At 43.6% G+C, this 19,482-nt stretch overlaps 1 protein-coding gene and 1 pseudogene across 1 annotated transcript; both read left to right on the forward strand.

Annotated features, from left to right (window-relative positions):
- Window positions 1-1,464: 1,464 nt before the first annotated feature.
- On the forward strand, window positions 1,465-16,236 carry mfsd2ab (MFSD2 lysolipid transporter A, lysophospholipid b). The gene is made up of 14 exons (XM_069721493.1): window positions 1,465-1,737; window positions 4,790-4,912; window positions 5,825-5,949; window positions 10,000-10,123; window positions 10,788-10,866; window positions 11,001-11,176; window positions 11,350-11,440; window positions 11,864-11,982; window positions 12,216-12,299; window positions 13,786-13,869; window positions 13,964-14,076; window positions 14,179-14,322; window positions 14,715-14,891; window positions 14,976-16,236. Exons 1-14 carry the CDS (start codon window positions 1,648-1,650, stop codon window positions 15,028-15,030), a joined length of 1,584 nt encoding a protein of 527 aa, XP_069577594.1. The 5' UTR covers window positions 1,465-1,647; the 3' UTR covers window positions 15,031-16,236.
- A 1,446-nt stretch (window positions 16,237-17,682) lies between these two features.
- Window positions 17,683-18,200, forward strand: LOC138634522 (SOSS complex subunit C pseudogene; annotated as a pseudogene).
- The last annotated feature ends 1,282 nt before the right edge of the window (window positions 18,201-19,482 follow it).

Consider the following 19,482-nt stretch of genomic DNA (forward strand, 5'->3'; position numbering starts at 1 on the left):
GAATCTTGTGGATGCTTCTATTTAGCAGTCGGGCTACATGTGTGTCCACATTAGGAGGCGTTTAAACGGTCGTCTGATGGTCAATACAGAGGAAGGTGGTCAGTTGGAGTTGACCAGTATCCAGGACATGTGAAGGTTGCAATATGACCAGAGTTACACACACAAACAAACAAACAAATACAAATACACACACACGTGTACATCACAACTAGATGGATAACCCCAACCCTTCCTCTAACCTAACCCTTTAAGGGGTTTCAAAATGTTGTTACTTTGTCAAAATATCCTCCCTCTGATACTTTAAATAGAAAACTGGTCCTTACAAAGACACCAAGTACACACACACACACACACACACACACACACACACACACACACACACACACACACACACACACACACACACACACACACACACACACACACACACACACACACACACACACACACACATTTGCCAAAATACACATCTGTTTCCAAAGAAGTATTTGCATATGCATATGAGAGTATCTTATATATTCTAAAAAATAATACATTTATTTATATCACGCTTTTCAGGATACTTGATATTTTGTTTTTAAAATATATAATTTTGGTGAAAACGTTTGACTTCACATGAGTAAGCACAGAAGTACAGATAGGATACTGTATGTGTAAGAGATTTCCATTTATTAATGTAAAAAATAAAATCACAATTTATAGGTTACTAGAACATCTTTGAACCCTGAATGTTTTTTTTTTTATTGAGGCTATTTGTAAAGAACTGGGACGTTTCAGTGTGTTTAAATACGTGTATGCAAAGTGGGGAAAAAAATTACTGCTTTGAAAAAAATATCAAATAACATTTGTTCTTTAATTAAAAATTCTCAACTGGGCCAGAAATGTTACGATATTGAGGAGAACAGGATTTTCTACACCCCTATCACATAACAAGATGTTTAATTTGCATATTTATATTTAATTAATCTGTAAACTGTTCAATGGTCATTTCTGTATTTCTGTTTACATATATTGGGCTACAGCTTTCTTTTCTTTTTGGGGGTCCAAAAATCATTCAACTTGAATAAAAACTGGAACCAGATTAGACCCAGTTTACTTTTTAAAAAAATTATTATTATTATAAATGGTGATCTGTTTAGGATTGCTCCGGAAATCCCAGGAAAAAAAAAGCACATGATGAATCCAGTGTCCTCAGTGATATAATGACAATACAGGAGCAGCTAATTTATTACAGACTACGATGATTAAAACCAAAAAACGTAGCCAGACTTTGATATAGTTCTGACGAAATTTTCCACGAGGATGTGGGCGATATCTTACAAGGATACAGCGTGAGCGCTCGTCACAACTGGCTGTGAGCCGGCTGGAGGGCGGGGTGAAGAGATGGGGTGAATGGCACGTTGAAAGGGGCGGGAGCTCTAAAATTACTATATTCTCCCCCCGCTGCCACCGCATCTTCTCAGTTTTCAAACAGCCTGCGAACCACGACGATATTACAAGACGTGTTTTCTCATACATTAAATCGGGAAGACTTGTTTGAGATTGTTTTTGTTATTTTTTTTATTTTTTTTTATCAGTTATTATCATTACTATTTGGACCAATTTCAACCGAGGAACCAGCTTCTTTTATTTTATTTTTTTTCTGCGATGGCAAAGGGAGAAGGAGGTGAACAATACTGCAACGCCAGTTTATTGAACAAACCGATCAGCTCGGATGGCATCAAGCTCGCGAGGAAGGTGAGTTATTTAATGATTTCAACTTCTTCTTTCAATTCTTTCACTTGACTGAAGAAAGAGGAAGACGCGGGTTTTGACTGGACTGTTGGTAGAACATTTTAATGAATGGAGCACACCGCCGAGAAACTGACATGTTAAAGGAAGTGAGTCATGGACGTTAGTCAAGACAGGGCGCGCGGGCGGGCGCGCGCGACGCTCATTGTGATATTTGTAGACAGCCGCCGACCAACTAACTAAAAAATAAATAAATAATAATAATTTAAAAAAAAATGAATCGATAGAAATCTTAAATTCTCATAAATATAATGCATTTCATTCATTTCTGTTTCCAGGCGTCTCCCTCTCTTCTTCGTCTGCTCCGCACGAGACATCCTTCAGATAGTTTAAATCATACAAACCGGCGCTTTGGGAGGCTCAATAAGCAGCTTTAAGTCATAATTTCGGTTTAATACTGACATTTTTCGGTGCATCCATTCCCCAGCCTCATGAAACTGACTATAAATCCTGAAAAAAAAATGCCAGTTTTGTCTCATAATTGCCTTTTTAAATATGGTTATTCATTAGTTAATCTTTTTTTTCGGCGTAGAAACTCTCATTAGCCACACACACTGGAATTTCTCATATTTGGATATCCCTCATGAAAGTGGTGAAATTAATTGGATACAAATGTTGCACTCACACTAAAATGTGAGTGTCTCCTCAAAAAAAAAAAATACACTGCAGGGTGTTGTCGACTATTATCATGAGATATCCTCGGATACATCCTTCCAATCAGTGTGTAGGTGTGTTAGCGATGCGTTCATGGTCTCCTGAAGTCCCCACCCCTGAAATAAAGGAATTTCCCCATCCCTTGTCGGTATACATATAGGGTATTTCTGAAACAAACTTGTTAAAAAAAAACCCATGGAAACAAATGTAGAATTAGACGTGGGTGTGTTTCTACTTCTGAAATAAAACGACACAATGATTTGCATTGTAGTAGCTAAATTAGCAGGAGATTTGCCTCTGCAGGAAAGTTCATTGACCCAGGAGTGTGTTGTAATGAAAAGACACTATCACTTTTCTGTGTTTAGCTTTTCATATGATGCCAAACGTCACCTCGTTTACTAAAACAAATTTAATTTGATGTTTCGAGCGTATTTCTCGAGAAAATACCCACATTTCCGATCGCCTTGAATGCAACATAAAGCACCCACCAAGGCGACGTGTCAGATACAGAAGGAGCAGGAACAGGATCATTTTAAACCCATCCAAAATCAGTTTTTAATATTTCTGTCCTGGCTCTTAGTTTTTCAAATTATTAAAAGTGATTAAAATCCTTTAAATGAGGCATGAACCAAAAAGGTTTCTGCTACTTTGAGGTATGTGTAAAAACCCACCTGTCTCAGGACAATCCTCTGGCCTGCCCACATCATCTGTTTACAGATAGCAACGTATCGTTACTAGTGGCACTGATAGCAGAAGTTGTAGCCTTTGAAGTAATGTAAAGCACAGCTGGGCCTATTTATTTAATCCAGTAGTAAGATACGCAGACTAATCTAAATAATCCTCCTCCACTTCTACCAGTAAAGACACATAACGCGGCATAAAGCCGTGAAGACGGTGACGGTAATATGCCGTCACACTGACACATTCATGTGGAAGTTGTATAGCGAAGCCTGCACGGTGTCTGCGGTGTATTTTTGAAACTAGGAGTGGCAGACATATTTGTAACCTCCTGTATACAGGTAGAACGGGTGCAGGTGAATAAAATAAAGTAGAGAGAGAGAAAAAAAAGAGTTGAGACTCGAGGGGTAGATTTGCATCGCAGCGCACGGAGACATGATCTAAAAGAACAGGTACTCCAACTTCAGAAATGCCGGCCATAGTGTTCATAATTGTTTCTCAGTTCTGGTGGTGCTGACTTCTCACTGCAGCCACACAGTGTGCTGTCACTTCAACAAAGGCCTAGTTGGGTGTATCAACAAGGCTGGGTTTATTCATTCGCAGACACAAGGATGTTTTGTGTTGTGGTCCGACGTGAGATCGGGTGTTTTCTTCCCATGCGTATCAGTGACACGCGCATGCACCAGTAATCCTGAAATGTTGCTTGCGTTTCAAGGTCCTTTTTAAAAAAAAAAAATTTATAAGATGATATCTCGACACAGCTTTGTTTGAGGGTATCGACAGCGGACCTTTTCTCATTCAGCACCCGGGATAACAAAATTCTTGAAAATGTTGGCAGCAGTGAACACAACGTTTTGATTGGTCAGGAGGAGGGTGTGTTTTAACCTCTCTTTTGGGCCGTCAAACTGGCAGTCCTGCCTTTGGGGCATTAAGCCCATCCTTGGCTGCTACCAAGGTGCTGTCACCCTGCCTTTTGCACACGTTGTCATGACCTAGCGCCAGTAATCAACACACATAGTCTATTATTAGAGCTGTTTAGATTCTATCTGTCGAGGAGATTATTACATCCACAGTGGAGAAAATGGAGAAGAATACAGCGCTTGTTAGAGAACCGAGGGTTTCTTGTTTTCCACTCGCTGCCTCTGACTTCTGTCCAAACCCTGACGATGGTATAGCTTTCTGCCTGCTGAACTCTCGGGGCTCGTAAGACTTTGGCGATTTAATAATACGCCGCATGCCTTTATGAGGCGCTGAAAAACGTGCTATCGTCACGTGTGAGAAAGAGGCGAGCCTCGAGATGAAATCCTTCAAACAGAATTTTTTTTGGGGGGGAGGAGGGGTGGATGTAAACTGTATGCTGCTGTGTTGCAGTTCACCCCGTCAGTATCGAGCTGCTGTAATTCACCCCGCCTATAATTACTAAGGCTTGGTCCTGCCAAGAGCCTAAAAAAAGTTTGCAAACAGCTGCAAGTCAATTCAGGACACTTTCTCCAAAAGCTTAACTTTAAATATGTTGATGTGTCTCAAGTCAGTGTTTAGTTGTGACGTGTTATCTTTACAGTATATAAACAAATGTGAGGTGTCTGTGTGAAATGCTCTAACCCTGGTTTCACAGGATTCATGTGGTTCTCTGTTCTTTTCCTTGTGTATTTGTTTAATCTCCCAGGAGGACAGGAACAGGTTGTCGGTGTGCAACAAGATTTGCTACGCCATCGGCGGCGCGCCCTACCAGATCACGGGATGCGCGCTGGGCTTCTTCCTGCAGATCTACCTACTAGACGTAGCTCAGGTGAGTCATCCGAGATCTCCACAGAGCTCCACGATCGCACCTGTCCGGACCTTTAGAGTCACTTTCATATCACAAGAACCAAATATAGCCAACCCTGCTGTCTTTAAACGACCACTCGGGAATGGGAACACAGTGGGCATCCACGACTGCCCTTCTCACACCTTGCTGTCCTGCCCTGCCACAATATATGCGAGGTTGTATTTATAGGCTTGGTGACAAGAAGCTGGATGTGATCTGTGCAGTGTCCTCGAAGCACCTCGGTCATAAAGCCACATGCACAACATTGTGTGTGTCAAAGCTCCCGGAAACAAGTTTCTCTCTCGTTTCCATTATTAACTCGGTGATCGGGTTGCAGCGTATCACGAGATTTACAGGGGCTTGTTCAGAAAAAATGTTTGGGGGAGGGGTGGGGGGTGGGGGGTGGCCCGACGAGGAGGGGCTCGCTTTAATGGGCTCTGACACTAATCTGATGGTTAAAGCCGCGATAGCATGCGAGTCAAAGGCTTCCCAGGGTTCGGCTTTGTTCGCCCTCCAAGGTTGTTGGTTAAGAGTCTATTGGGTGACAGCGTGCTGCAGATTGTACAGTCAGACGTCAAGTATTCATCAGGGTTTGGCATCCAGTCCGGCGTGTCCTCTCCCTACAGCCGACCGGCTGAGCTGCCAGCAGCCACCTTCACTACTAAGTCTTGTCAATGGTTTCCCTTTGACTCATCCCAATAAAAGCACTTTAAAAAGTAAACATTGCTGGATGTAAGTTTCATGTTGAGTTTTACAGCGTCACTGCTGCTGTTTATATAACCATGGGCTGTTTGATCAGGTGACCTGTGACCTCCAGTCTGGGTCCCTGCACTGATACTTGTGTATTTTCACATTCACAGTTGATCTTATCTTTTATGTCCTCTGCTTTCACAGTTGGATCCCTTCTATGCCTCCATCATCCTGTTTGTCGGCCGAGCTTGGGACGCCGTAACTGACCCCACAGTGGGCTTCCTGGTGTCTCGAAGCCCGTGGACACGCTTCGGACGCATGCTGCCCTGGTATGTCTGACTCCCAGCTCTGAATCTGTGAGCTACACTCTGTTTGGCTTGATTTGTATGACAGCTACATCTCCCCTTTACAGCTTTTTAGTAGATCTGGGTCATTGTCTCCTCTTCTAGCTGTAATATCGGAGTCTCTGCCAAACCGTTTGTGTTACCTTGTTTATAAAGCCCACTCGCATAATTCAAGCACTTGTCACACATTTGCTGCTAGAAATGCTTAATGGGGGGCTCCCCATCAGCCTTGAAGAGTCACGGTGGATGTTCTCCAACTGCAGCTGTGCAGGCGTCAGTGTTTGGGGGCGGGGCTTACTGCCCTGACTGCATCTGTCACTGTGATCTCCCAGGAAGGGTTACTACTGGCCGAACTGATGCAATTACACTCGTACCACTTTCTCATTGCCCACACATGCGCATGTGTCCTTTTCAAGCTCCCTCACCCACCCTCAGCTGCTGCTGTGCATACAGGCCATAAAATAACCCACTGAAAAAATGCTTTCTAGTTGCAATAGTTCAAACTGGACCGCTGCAGCCAGAACACACTAAGCCTGTTTGTTTTTCGTTGTTGTTGTTGTTTATTTGCTTTACTAAACAAATACAATGGGGTCCAGCAGGCACTAGACTTGCACATTTCCCACAGCGTGGCTTTTGGCATGGCATTGACAAATATCACCCCCGCCCGCTACCAAGTCTGGTTTTTCCGGGAATTTCTTCTCGGATACTGAATAATACTCTTATTTGTTCAAACGAATCCCTCAGATACTTGGAAATGAAGCATAAAAACACACCATTCAAGAATTACACTTAGTGCTTTGATTTGCTTTCAGTATCTTTGTGTGTGAGGTGGCCGGGCTGAGCGAGTGGGAAGCCTGTGAGGCTTCAGGCCTTTTTCATGGAAAGGTTATCGACCCTTTTTCTTTTTTCAGATTCTACTCTCCACCCCCTCCCCTCCCCGCCCCTCCACGTCGCTCCATCCCTGAGCATCCCACTCCGCTTTATCTCGCATTTACGAGTCCGATCTTGAATATTGTATGACTTTGAAAATGGTTCTTGCATTGTCAGTATCTGCAGACCCTCTTGGCCCACATCTGAGGGGCTATAAATCACCCTGTTACGTGACAGATACGAGGTGTTGGGTGTCAGCCGAGGTGCTAGTTATAGGCGTGATCGCCAGTGTCCTGTCAGCACAGAGGATGTCTTGGAGCCACTGTCCCTTCAGTACATGCAGTTCCTCATCGCAGGGTTAGGACAGAAATGGACCAGCGGCGTAAAAGTCAGGTGAACGAGGGAGAGAGAGAGAGAGAGAAAGACGAGGTAAATGTCTCCGAGGCCTCTTTACAATGAGCGCCACAGGGCTGGGCGCATATTTACCTGCTTCTTTAAAAATATAATCTCCCAGGTTGCTTATGCACCAGTGGGAGACGGACCCAGGCACCAAGGTGCCGTGTGGTCCCACTCCTTAGTTTCCCACGTTAATGTTCCTTCGGGTGTGCAGCGCATACGACAAGAGCACCTGCTAATTAATTTAGGACACAAAGGAATTACCATCCTGTTCAGACGGTGGCCAGCAGGCCCTGAAAATGCCAAAAATGCACCTGGCTGGTAACGAAATATGTCACTTAGAGGAAAATTGACAATAGTTTTTCCAACGGAGGAGCAAATGCATCCACTGCAGACATCAGTGTCATAGATGTACATTTGAAATGACTTTGTAATCTAAGAATCTATCATTTTATGCTTGCTTTTAGCAAGAAAAAAAAAAAAAAAAGCTTCCATGAACTTATTCATAAAATGTATTATTATTATTAAGGTCAACTGAACGGATGTGCTTGAGGGTCGTGGTTTGCATGTCGTTAGTGTAATTTTTCAGCCGACATCCAGATGCTGACGATTGAATCTGCAAAAGTCGGTCAGGCAGGATGCTGCTCGGCCGAGGAGAGATGTGTATCGTCCTTTTGTCGTCAGAGATGGGTGTGGATGTTCTAGGGAAGAGGGAAGGATGGAGGGAAGGATGGAGGGAAGGATGGAGGGAAGGATGGAGGAATGTTCGGTTCCATTAGGCTCAGTTCAGTCGTTAAGATATGAGCGCATGGGAGCAGTGAGGAAACTCGACAAAGGCGGTCGCAGCCGCTCCATCTTAAAAGCTCTGTGTTTAGGTAGGGGGGCGGAGGGGGACGGGAGTTGAGCTTGCCTCTCATTGGTCGAGCCCACAACACACCACCAGTCTTGGCCAATGGCGTGTCGGCTCTGACTTGTAAAGGTCCCTGCAGTATTTTTAAAGAGTGGCTGAGGAATCCAGGGAGGTTACTGCAGTTCAAGTTGAATGAGCGTCACTGTTGCTGCGGAGCCACAAGTGACAGCTGTGTATTTTACGGCTGTTTCTTAAAAATTAATAACAAATGCTGGACATCTGTCTTATCTAATAAGAATATAACATTTAAGATATGAAGATTTCCTCACAAGTGGTTCAGTGATTTCAAAGAACTTTATCTAAAACTTGATTTTCATTTGTAATATTCCAGATTTTTTTTTTTTTTTTTTTTAAGCATGAAATCATGACGTCTTCGCCCCGAGCAAAAAATGTTTGGGAAATGAGCTGGGTGCGAGAGAAGCTGTAAAGAACAACTTGATTACAGTTTCTCCCTCCAATCTCAACGAATCACCCCCAGCTCTTTAAGACAAGTTCTCCCACTTGATCAACAGCAGACTCAGCTGCTATCTAATAAGTTCCTGTCCTTAGATAAACCCCCCATCTCCCCCCTCTCCTTCTTCCTCAGCACAGCTATTTCAGCAGAGATTTAAATATGATACCAGGAGGGTTATCATGTCAGTCGTTATGTCACTGCAGTCCTGCATGGACAGTGCAGGTCTTGGTTTAACCCCGCAAACACTGAAAAAGATGGGACTTCTTTGGAAGTGTATTTAAAATACAGCCAGAATAACACGTATGCTTTTCTACTCGAGATCGTTTCGTCTGCATTGTAAGATGACTGCATGAAAATAGAATCAAAAGCACTTTCACTGAAGCCAAATTATGTGGCATGGCTAGTTTGATGTGCTCCTCTCATGCAGCACAGACAGGAAATTGGCATTAAAAGCAGCGCATTCCTAAAGTGTGCTGTCACCTCGAGATAAAACATTCGCTTTAACTTGCCCACCGCTCCCACACGCGATGGCTTCGCACAAGTGTACAGTTAATCACATCACATGTGTGAGAGAGCACCCTAAATGACACGAGAGCAGTCAAAGCACATACTGCGCATCAAGGCTTGGTGATAAATAGGCTTAAATTAATCAGCAGTGAGTCTGAAGTGAAGCTGTTCGGCTGCTGAGCACTCGGATCAGATATTAACCAGCTTGGAGGGAAGCTGCATCGCTGTAGTTATACTGTATGCAACAATTGCATACTCTTTCTTTCTGATCAGCGTGCTTCACGCATGACTTCATATCCTATCCAATGAGGTGCGAACAATTCCTGCAGAGAGATAACAGACGAGCAGGATGCTGTGAGCTGCTTCCTTTTCCACAGCAGAGGTGCGGCCGCACGCACAAGCTCACATCTGATTGGAGAGCGTTGATCTGACCACAGGAAGATGGGGAAGTGACCTAAAGAGTCTCATTCCCCACAGGATTTCTACATTGTTTTGTTTTGTTCTCATTGAAATGTAATCACCTCATTTATGTAACAAGGAGGCGTTCAAGCAGCCATCTCTACGTAACAGCAAGTTTGTTTCTGTTTAGTGAGATTTCCCAGTGGTGTGTCCTCACCCAAACTCTCAGATCAGGCCAGACTTGAAGCTCAACTCGTTTCATTCACACGAACAGAAGGAACACAGTGTCCCTATTAATGATGATCATTGTGAAACTCCAGTGAAACACGGCGGAGGAAACGTTGGCACAAGTTGAATGACAGTCAATTGGTTTTACATAGAGGCCCCCAGCTCTCAAAAGACGGGTGATTGTTTACGGAGCGAGAGCGTTTTCACGCTTCAATCTACTCCCGTTTTCATCCGCTCATGTTGTTGTCGTCGTTGTCTCTTCCCCCTTCAGGATCCTGCTCTCGACCCCTTTGGCTGTGCTCTCCTATTTCCTCATATGGTACGTTCCTCCCTTTGAGAACGGCAAAGTCATCTGGTACCTTTTATTCTACTGCATCTTCCAGAGCCTTCAAACTGTGAGTGCCACACAAAAACCCTCTCGTTGCACACACGCAATACAGGTTCAAACTATTACAACTGTTTACGCCCTTTTCACCTCCTCACTGGGTTTATAGGAGTCACATCAGCGAAAGTCATCATAAGGTTTGCTTAATTGTGACTCGCGTAGGGTAGCAATCTTTCCAAGTCATCATATCCTGTAGTTTGACACTAAAATAAGCATCAGCTTCCAGTGAGGAGAAGGTGAGCCTAGTTTACTATAAACACTGAAAACAGGGGGAACAACCAGCCTGCCTCCACCTGTCCGCACCGTAAAAGCTCACTAATAAATTAATTGTGAGCTGCATCTTTGTAATCCATACAAAAAAAACTGATTTGTGTTTTTCTTATTATTAAGGAATGATTACTTCCTGGTTGGGGACAGTTAACTGGACTGTTACTCCTGAACAGAGCCGAGATAGCTGTTTCCTAATGTTTCCTGCCTTTGTGCTAATTTACGCTAACCTGCTAGCCTCATTTTTATTGTAAATTTTTTTTTTATATCTCTGATATCTGTCTTCTTATTCAACAGAGGCAAGAATGTAAATTTAACAAATTTCCCCAAATGTGAACCATTTGCTTTAAGTTGTCTGCGTGACCAAAACAGTGAAAGACTTTCTCATCTTTTTTCATCCCCGTCAGTGCTTCCACGTGCCGTACTCGGCCCTCACCATGTTCATCAGCTCAGAGCAGAAAGAAAGAGACTCCGCCACTGCGTACCGTGAGTATCACCAGAAGAAAAAAAACAAACAAACAAAAAACATCTTCGAAATGAAATCACCCGACGGCAAAGACATCTTGCGTGATACCTCTTCAACTGAAGTCCTCTGATCTTGCGATGCGTCTGGTCGTCAGGGATGACGGTGGAGGTGTTGGGCACTGTGGTCGGTACCGCCATCCAGGGGCAGATCGTCGGCATGGCGAACGCCCCCTGCCTCCCGGGACCCGCCGACCTCGCGGCAAACCTGAGCAACTCCTCCGACCCCGTCGGGCTCAACGAGTCGGAGCATGTGATTTCCCTGGAGCACACGGTAAACGAATATATTTATTAGTCCCGTGTTTGACGGTAACGGCCGATGACGTTTCTAATTACATGAGTCACTATTCCAACAACTTCACCGCATGAGAAAGGATTAAGTCAAGTTTTGAATGCAAATGTTGTTTGCTAACTTTTTCTCTTTCACCTGTCACCCCTCCTTCACAGAAAGTGGCCTACCTGATTGCATCTGGCATCATCTGCTTGATCTACGTGCTCTGTGCCGTCGTTTTATTCTTTGGCGTGAGGGAACAAAAAGGTGAGACTTCAGCTCTCGTCCTTCAGTGGCTTTAATTGCCTCATTTACGCTTTGAAGACAAAATCAGTTAAGAACAACCCCCAAAAATAAGTCCCAAAAGTTCAGCTCCCTGATCGGCCGCAGATAATCGCATGTCTTTTATGTAACAAAGCCTCATTGACGTTTCTACTCCAGTCCAATAAGGATATTTGTATGCTATTGTATGACGGGCAGTGTGAGCGCATACAAGGCTCTGGTTAAACTCCAAGCCTTGTGACCGGCGATGGGACTAGTAAGACATGAGGAGGACGGGCCTGAAAGGCAGCTGCTCATGATAAATGAAGTTAAAAACCAGGGAAGGGGCATCAGAAGACGTCAGAAATGTGTTCAAGTGGGATGTAATTTTGCGTCTTTATTCATTTTCTTTCCCCCTCCTCGTCCCAGATTCTTGTCGTCTCAGGTTAGAGCCCATCTCCTTCTTCCAAGGGATCAAGCTGGTGATGGGACACGGACCGTACGCCAAGCTGGTCATGGTCTTCCTCTTTACCTCGCTGGGTTTCATGGTGCGTTTCCAGGCCCACACATTGATTGATCCTGTAGTCCTGATAAGTTCATGTGAAGTCGCAGACACCTGACAGTGTTTGCTTTTCGGTTGCTAAGTTTCTTCTTCTGTTTAATGTTTGGAGTCTCTCGCTGATTGAGTCTACTTGGCACCTGTGAAGTTGGCCACAAGGTGTGTTTGCGGGTTCAGGCAGTAAAATGTGACTGAGCGAGTCTCTGTGTTTCATCCCTGCAGCTCCTGGAGGGAAACTTTGCCCTGTTCTGCAGCTCCACGCTGGGGTTCAGGAACGACTTCCAGAATATTCTGCTGGTTATCATGGTGAGCGCTCACACACACACACACACACACACACACACACACACACACACACACACACACACACACACACACACACACACACACACACACACACACACACACACACACACACACACACACGCACATAGTGGTGTTTCCAGACAAACAGATAGGTGCACTGTTCCCATAGCGATGGCTGCATCTCCCTTCGGCACATGAAACCTCGAGCCGCCCGTCTGTGTGGAATAAGTCGGGAGAGCAGACAAAAAGGCTTCCCTCCCAAGACGAACACATAAATTGTCTTCAATTACAAGCCCCTCTGTTCCCGGTAATAAAGCAGAGTCTCCTCTGACTCTTTCCATGATGTGTGTCCACTCTGACTGGTGTGCCTGAATGCCATCCCATTCCCACAGACGCTAAAGGAGCCACAGTTGCTCCTCCTTTCATGTCACGACCTCCCTGATGCTGAAAATCATATCAAAAAAAAAAGTCGGCCCCCAGATCCCGACAGGTATTAAATCCGATTAATCCACAGATGTGCTGGACTCACACACACTGTAGGGTGAGAAAGTACAGGTTAGTGAGGCTGAAAAGATTACATGCTTTGAGCCTTTACTTTATGGAAAGGATTACATTTTTTTTTTTTTATTCTTCTGAAGTCTCCCATAATCGGCCCTAAAAGATCCTAATCCTCACTTTTGGTAATTAGATGAGATGTCAGGCTAATCTCGAGACGTTCAGTACATGTTAGAACCAAGTTAAACAAATCGAGCTAACGGGCGTTACGTAAAGACTCAAACCGGTTGTGTTACCAGATCGAAAACCGTAAAGATCAAACGTACGGAAACATTGTGTGAGAAAGCAGCGAGAAGTTCATTAAACAGACGCAAACAAAAAGACCCTTGTGTGTCCTTTTGGCAATCGTGAGGCACGTTGCAGAACGCATGCTGTGCACGTCATTGTTCTCCAGAAAATCATTTTCAAGGGCGGCGTTTACGTTAGAAGCTCCTCAGTTTCATTTTGATGTAAAATATTAACGTCAGTTGTGTATTTAGAGCATAAAAGCTTATTGAGGAAGCACCGTGGTCCGAGCGCGCCTGAAGTGGAAGTTCATTACTGAGTTACTGTACACAATTTCTTACTCGAACATGTAGAGGTCAGAGGTCAAACTGATCTGAGTGCGCCCACTGGCCCCTTCCTGTAGAGTCCGACAGTTTCCTCCCGTGGAAACTCAAGATTTATTTTGGGAAGAGCCGTGGACGCCGTGTTGTGTTTGGCAGATACGAGGTCGAATGTTCCTCAAACTAAGGATGAAAGTGAAGCATTTAGAGAATGCGTCCAAAATCGTCTTCTTTCCTGTGATGTAACAGACAACCGACACATCCTGCCTCCTCCTCTGCACCGTCACATTAAACTGTAATAAAGGGCCTTTTGTGGGTATTGATGGGGACTTGGTAGAGATTTGTCAAAACCAGACTTTGAATATTTTCTTCTCTTCTCCTCTCAGCTCTCAGCCACTCTGGCCATCCCCTTCTGGCAGTGGTTCCTGACTCGCTTCGGGAAGAAGACGTCGGTTTACGCTGGCTCCTTGGTAAGGCCGAAGACTTCACGAAAACCCCTGAAGTGCCACGAAGAGATTTGCTTCGGGGGTAAATCTTTCAATGCGTCGTTTCCTTTCTTTCCAGTCGGTGGTTCCTTTCATGATCCTGGTGGTGTCTATAAAGAGCAACCTGATTGTCACCTACGTCGTCTCCTTCGCTGCCGGCGTCGGAGTGGCTGCGGCCTTCCTGTTGCCCTGGTAAGATCCCTGCTCTCTGTGCGTTTGGATGAATTTTTGAGTTTTTCTTCTTCAGTGATGCGCATGTACGACCAAATCTGACCAACGTTTTGTGCTCCACAGGTCCATGCTGCCTGATGTTGTCGATAACTTCCAAGTGCAAAACCCTGAATCCCAGGGCCACGAAGCTCTCTTCTATTCCTTCTACGTCTTCTTCACCAAGTTTGCCTCCGGAGTCTCCCTGGGCATCTCTACTCTCAGTTTAGAGTAAGCACAAACGCATTGTACATTTATTTTAAACGATTTTGTGGGTCCATTATTACGTTTTTTTTTTTTCCCCCAATGCAACTGGAATGAATTATTTAATCCCACATCAAAGCAAGGAATTCCTTTCACTTTCATTGGATTAAGTACAGTAAGGCTGTAGTGTGTCTGTGCGTGCATCACATGACTGACTACAGCAGTCGCCTTTTGATCAGCGATTCTTTTTTAAAAAAATTTAGCACCTCTCCCATCAACATTTTCACTTTTTGCACTAAAAAATGAACGACTATCTGAACGCCAGAATTTTGCAATTTATACATTTGTAAAGTGCTTCATGGATTTTTCCCTCCAAGTCTGTTTTCTGTTTCATATTTGTTTTTGTTTTCCTATTTTAGTTTTGCGGGCTACATCAGTCGAGGCTGCTCTCAGCCACGGGCAGTGGACTTAACCTTGAAGCTGCTGGTTTCAGCCGCCCCCATCACTCTCATCATAATCGGCCTGGTCATATTGTATTCGTATCCGATCGACGAGGAGAGGAGGCAAGGCAACCGCAAACTTCTGCAGGAACAGAGGTAAGGCTGTGCCAGCCGGAGACGCTGCGCTTGTCTTGTGTGCATCCGTGAAGCAGAACTGAAGTCTTCTCGTTTCTCCTGCAGGGACAACGAGGTCGATTCGGAAACAGACTCCACAGAACTGGCCAACATGATCTGAGCACATTTTTTTTTTTAGAAGATCAACGGACCAATCGGCCTATGAACTGGCATTTTGCACTGGGCGGGACCAATGGACCTGCCCCTGCCCCCCTCCCCCCTCCCCCGGCCTCGGTCAGGTCCTGCTGCTGCTGCTGCTGCTGCTGCTGCTTCACGTACAAAACTTGATTCACTCAAACGTGTCAGTGCTTCGGCCAAGCTGGAGACAAATGTCCTTCTCTCTGCGTTGGTGACTTTCTCCTCCTCACTCTTCTTTCGTTCAGTCACATCTCAAAAGCCTTACTTCTTTTTACAACAATACTACTTTTGATTACTGTGGGAAAATCTTTGTTTTTTCCTTTTTTTTTCTATAAAGGTTGGTGTGGCTGTAAGCTGAAATTGCACAAAAACCATGAAATGTGTCGGGGAGAATGTTTCTGTTTGCATTACTGGTGCTACTCACTGCAGCTGAGCAGCGTCCCTCCTTGTACATAGCACGCTAGACATTTAATGACCCCGAGCACTGCGCCGAAAACAACTCTGTAGTTCAGAGACGTGAACATTGTGAGAAACTTCAACAGCGATACCGTCTTAATTTCAGCGCGATTTCGGGGTTAAAATATCTTGCTCCAGTCGTTGACACGTTGTTTATTCTGAACATGTTTTGATCATTTCTCCTCAGAGTTTATAGAAACCAGTCAGCCAATCTGTTTCCATCTCAATCCCATCCCAACGGGCTTTTTGTTTTTGTTCATGTTGGAGAAACTCGTTAAAAATGTGATGTAGGAACTAGTGACCGATCAGTAACAGCTGTGCTCAGAAGAGCTTGTTTTAGTTCCCACCATAAAACAGAAACCACTACAGCGTTTATCCAGAAATTGCATCATTTTATTTATAGGACAGCTACTGAAAACTGGAAAAGCGTTTCTTTTCTCTAAATGCTTTAAATTTCCTTCGCCTGTTCTAATTTAGCAATATCATTATTTAGATATTAGTTTTGATTTTACAGGGTTTTTTTTCCCCCACGTCTTGCAGTATTCAAGACTAGTTCAGGCCTGTAAAGGTTGTTCCAACTGAACGGGGAGTTTCGACATGAGGGAAAAGGGGTGGGAGTCAGATTTTAAAACATTTACGCGCCTTTTAATGCATGTCGCCATCGCTACCGTCTTTGCTCTATATGCATTTAAAAAATAAAAGGGAAGCACATCATTTTGTGGGGCAAAAAAGATGGAGAAGTGAACTTGTAGTGTGTTTTTGGGCCGTTTATTTTTTTTTCTTTGTATATATGCCTGTTCACTGAAGAAACCAGGATGCTTTGTGATCATCTTAATCCCTGCATAAAAATGAGGATTGACATATTTCATATCTGTTGATATGGAAATATATATGTAGTGTCATATGTTATACATACCGTTACATCTTTGACATGTTGTTTCTCACAACTGAGTTGCCAACGTGAAATTGTTTGATTCATTTTATTTTGTTGTTTGTTTCTTTCCCCTCCTTCATATCCCAAGTAGAGGACGTGCCAACACGGTGTCATTTTCACTCACAAACCCACACAATAATTGTTGTTGTAATATTATTGTAATAATTGTACATCCTGTAAATCTCCTCTTATTTTATGCTGTCCGTGTTGCACGGACTTGTTGGTGAACTTCCCTCACGACTCTGAGGCTGTAGCCAAATGTGTGAGCTTTAATCCCACAGGGACACACAGAAGCCTTGTGTACATGCCTCCTGTGCATATGTATATAGTGTATATGTAAACCTGTAAATATCTTTGATATTTGTGGCTGCAAGTGAGATAAATCTATGTACACTGTACTGTGGTTATTTAAGAAAAGAAATTCTGCGATGGATGAAGACATTAATAAATACTAATTGATGTGTACTGTGAACGCCTTGTCAACACTTCTCTTTGCTTTAAACAACTTTATCGCGTAAACTTGTCAATTTAAACCTGGATAAAAGTGAAGAGATTCAATTGTCTTTGCTCGATACACCATCGTCATTTAGCCAGAATCAAATGCCAAGAGGACAGTTATTGATATATATTGTAATATTTGAGTAGCTTCTTGTAAACCCTGCCTTTGAAACATGCTAAACTAGCCGAAGCAGGACCTGCAAACTACCAAAACAACAGTAACATTAAATTAGCTCATGAAGAAACAATATCAAATTAAAATGACCAATATGTACTGTAACTTAACACTTCAATATTAGCAAAAATAATGAGCAAAACTCATCTATGATACACCATTTACCAATCCAGCTGTCAGATTATTCTGATTAGATCCAGTTTGTAAAGGCTCCACAGTGAACTGATGCCATCTAGTGTTGGGGTCTTCAAAGAATATTTACAAGCAGGAAAAAAAGCTTAAAGTTGCTGTAAATATGCATTTCTAGTTTTACATTGCATTAAAGTTATAACGGCCACAACAGTTATAATACCAACTTAATTGATCCTGATATTACATTTATATTGTAGTCTCTTACGTCATCGTCCGATGGATGCTTTTTAAACATTAACCAAAAGTTTAAATAAATAAATACAACTGAACTTTGATTGTTTGGGGTTGATGAAACATTTTGTAATGGTTATATGATTCGGTGCACTTTTATTTTGAAGGACCAACTCTCCAGCCGGAAGTGCTTTATTTCTGTTTGCTAATAACAGCGAGCTAAAGGGACCCAGATTGTTTGACTCAATCCTGGTGGCGGGACATCTTCGGTGTCCGTCAGGTGTCCTCAACGTTGACGATACCTGAACAAATACATCCCGTAAACAAGCACCGCTGACGGCTAAACGTGCGTCTTCCTCATGGACTTGCGGAAAGCCGCGCTCGCCGGCTGCCTGAGCTAACATGGCTGCTACCCCGCCGGGACAACCAGGCTTTCAGAACAAGACCCGGGTGGCCATCCTGGCGGAGCTGGACAAGGAGAAGAGGCGGCTGATGCAGAGCCCCGGGGCAACCATCCCGCTGTCGTCCAGGGCCAGCGTCAAGGAGACGAGGGACAGCGCGGAGCAGCAGCACATCGCCGCGCAGCAGAAGGCCGCGCTGCAGCACGCGCACGTGCACTCGTGCGGCTTCTTCATCACTCAGGACTCCTCGTTTGGGAACCTCATCCTCCCGGTGCTGCCCCGGCTGGAGGCCGACTTGTGACTCTGATACGGGACCCCCCCCACCTCCACCCACACACACACACACACACACCCTGACAGCGACTCGTAAAACCGGAACCAGCTGTTCTCTTTCTCGGTGTCCCGCGGTCTCGAGCCTGTGATGACCGAGACGATGTTTGAACGTCATGAACTCTGTCAGCACGTGTTCAATCTGTAAATAAATACTTTATACCTTTACACAAGTACTGCAGTTCAGTCCGATTTTAAGTTACTTCTGCTCTACATCTGTGTTTTCTCTTGTATTTATTGATCTCACTACTTTTAAAGGGACATATTGTACTTTCTACTCCACTACACGAGTTATATTGTACTTTCTACTCCACTACACGAGTTATATTGTACTTTCTACTCCACTACATTGAGTTATATTGTACTTTCTACTCCACTACATTGAGTTATATTGTACTTTCTACTCCACTACATTGAGTTATATTGTACTTTTTACTCCACGAGTTATATTGTACTTTCTACTCCACTACATTGAGTTATATTGTACTTTTTACTCCACGAGTTATATTGTACTTTCTACTCCACTACATTGAGTTATATTGTACTTTCTACTCCACTACACGAGTTATATTGTGCTTTCTACTCCACTACAGGAGTTATATTGTACTTTCTACTCCACTACACGAGTTATATTGTGCTTTCTACTCCACTACACGAGTTATATTGTACTTTCTACTCCACTACATTGAGTTATATTGTACTTTCTACTCCACTACACGAGTTATATTGTACTTTCTACTCCACTACACGAGTTATATTGTACTTTCTACTCCACTACATTGAGTTATATTGTACTTTCTACTCCACTACACGAGTTATATTGTACTTTCTACTCCACTACATTGAGTTATATTGTACTTTCTACTCCACTACACGAGTTATATTGTACTTTCTACTCCACTACATTGAGTTATATTGTACTTTCTACTCCACTACACGAGTTATATTGTACTTTCTACTCCACTACATTGAGTTATATTGTACTTTCTACTCCACTACATTGAGTTATATTGTACTTTCTACTCCACTACACGAGTTATATTGTACTTTCTACTCCACTACACGAGTTATATTGTGCTTTCTACTCCACTACATTGAGTTATATTGTACTTTCTACTCCACTACAGGAGTTATATTGTACTTTCTACTCCACTACATTGAGTTATATTGTACTTTCTACTCCACTACACGAGTTATATTGTGCTTTCTACTCCACTACACGAGTTGTTGACAGCTTCATCGAAGAGTGTTTGGGTTGATTTGTGGGAAGGATTTGAA

This window comes from Brachyistius frenatus, unplaced genomic scaffold, assembly GCF_029030835.1.
Source record: "Brachyistius frenatus isolate BFR_SWC_R1_liver_20210118 unplaced genomic scaffold, ASM2903083v1 Contig_266, whole genome shotgun sequence".
Lineage (NCBI taxonomy): Eukaryota > Metazoa > Chordata > Actinopteri > Embiotocidae > Brachyistius > Brachyistius frenatus.

What these genes read in the sequence shown, in the direction of transcription:
- mfsd2ab (XM_069721493.1), top strand. Translation starts at nt 1,648, where the DNA reads ATGGCAAAGGGAGAAGGAGGTGAACAATACTGCAACGCCAGTTTATTG. An exon ending in GCATCAAGCTCGCGAGGAAG is followed by an intron (nt 1,738 to 4,789) that starts GTGAGTTATTTA and finishes TTAATCTCCCAG; the next exon opens with GAGGACAGGAACAGGTTGTC. An exon ending in ATCTCTACTCTCAGTTTAGA is followed by an intron (nt 14,323 to 14,714) that starts GTAAGCACAAAC and finishes TTCCTATTTTAG; the next exon opens with TTTTGCGGGCTACATCAGTC.